General features: G+C 44.5%; 1 protein-coding gene across 3 annotated transcripts in view; it reads left to right on the top strand.

Moving 5' to 3' along the window:
- The first annotated feature begins 399 nt into the window (after window positions 1-399).
- Hdac8 (histone deacetylase 8) overlaps window positions 400-1,781 on the top strand; it is a 217,253-nt gene continuing 215,871 nt past the window's right edge. The window contains exons 1-2 of one of the 3 annotated variants that reach the window (XM_031365965.1): window positions 400-937; window positions 1,428-1,480. In XM_031365965.1, the coding sequence (XP_031221825.1) occupies window positions 827-937; window positions 1,428-1,480 (164 nt within the window). In that variant the 5' untranslated portion in view covers window positions 400-826. Of the gene's footprint in view, window positions 938-977; window positions 1,171-1,427; window positions 1,481-1,781 lie in introns of those variants that run through there. The other 2 variants (XM_031365952.1, XM_031365961.1) reach the window with 2 other exon arrangements.

Here is a 1,781-nt window from a genome sequence, read left to right as displayed (position 1 = left end):
GGTGTGTTTTCCAAGGACTTGGGAGACAACCCGTGCTTTTAATCACGTGAAAGCTCCAGGAGGATGCTGATGTCTTTCTTTGGTTAGATTCTACTCTGCAATTTCCACAATTCCTGTCGGTTTTAGGAAGGTGACATTGGATTCATCAGAGTGGATTATTGGTGAGGATGTTAATCTCTTTCATACAGTGATGAAAAGTAGTGAACTAAAGTTGCAGCAGGAAATTTACTCTGTAAAATTTTCAAGCCATCCTCCAAGTCTTAGTATAATGAGCTAATGTAGCTGGGTGGTGGTGGTCCTACCTGCTATTGAATGTCTACTGTACCTCTATTTAAATATTTAAATGATATCTGCAGTTTAAAAACTTAAAAGAGTTCAGACTTTTAGCACCAAAACTTGAAACCCTGTTTTTTAGTGTTTAGCTGTATTCTGCTACCATACTCCCATAAAACTACATTTCCCAGCATGCTTTGAAGCTGGTCTGACCTCATTTCAAATGGCCCCGTAGGGCAACAAGGCTGGTTACTTTTGACCGTGCTACTTGTGCCAGGAAAAAATTGATCCCAATTGGCAGTTATTTGGTTTTTATATGTTAGGCACTCTCTTGAAGTGTGGTCATCAGTAGAAGGTATCTGGTCTGGAAGGGCCCATCCATCCTGGCAGTTGGACGAGGGACCAGGAAAACTGTCTCCGGCGAGCTAAATAGGAGGGAATGTTGACAAGGGAGCACCGCTGGGGCTGAACAGAGGAGCAGGAACTGGAGCTCAGGCTGAGTCTGAAAACTGTTGGCTCCAGACTTTGGCTCGGGGACGGTTGGAAGTGAGAGATGGAGATGCCAGAGGAACCCGACAATAGTGGGCATTCACTACCCCCAGTTTATATTTACAGTCCCGAGTATGTCAGCATCTGCGACTCCCTTGTGAAGGTCCCCAAACGGGTAAGAGAGGTCTGGATCAAAGACCGCGGTTTGCAGGATTGTGGGGTGGGAGGGTGTGAAAGGGAGTACACTAGGAAACAGGGAAAACTGGACTGAAGGATACTTTCAGCAAAAAAATTAACTAGCAGTGCCAGGCACGCCAAGCTGAAGCAGAAGGAAGTGGTTCATTACCTTCAGAGAGCACAGCGGGGCATCCAACGCTCGAGTGGGGGAGGGGAAGGATTGGCGAAGAGGTGAGTGGAGTTACCAATGGGAGGTCCTGGACCACAAACTGTTAGGAGAGAATATTCCATCCCTTGTGTTAATAAGGCTGGGTAGCTTCGAATCTTGGCGATTTTGAGACGCTGTGTTTGTCTTAAGTGTATTCTGTTAAAGTGACAGAAGGGAGAAGATACAAAGTAGTTAGTTTTCCACTCAGGATGTTGTTAATGGCATTTCAGTAAATTGAACCTTGAGGAGTCTGTTCTGCCTTTCTTTTATGCTGTTTCAGGCCAGTATGGTCCACTCTCTGATTGAAGCCTATGCCTTGCATAAACAAATGAGGTAAGTTGACCTTTCTGAACATGATCATTTATGAGGGCGGGTGTGTTCATAGCCTTAATACCTTGCCTCCCTGTGGGACTAACCAGCGAGAGATGCTGCTTAAAAAAAAAAAAAAAAAAAAAAAAAAAGCTTTTGTGGGAGTGTTCATAGCCTTTGTTAGATGTCCATACCTCAGGAAAAGCTTTTGATGGATTGAGAACACTTGGGAAAGTCACACAAAGGAGTTAAGGTTCGTTAGAAATGGGACTTTGCTTCTAGATAGGTGGGGGGGGGAGTGTTAAACAGGAAAATGTTCAGTTGT

The sequence above is a fragment of the Mastomys coucha genome, chromosome X (assembly GCF_008632895.1).
Source record: "Mastomys coucha isolate ucsf_1 chromosome X, UCSF_Mcou_1, whole genome shotgun sequence".
Classification (NCBI taxonomy): domain Eukaryota; kingdom Metazoa; phylum Chordata; class Mammalia; order Rodentia; family Muridae; genus Mastomys; species Mastomys coucha.
This window is presented reverse-complemented; position numbering and strand designations above follow the sequence as displayed.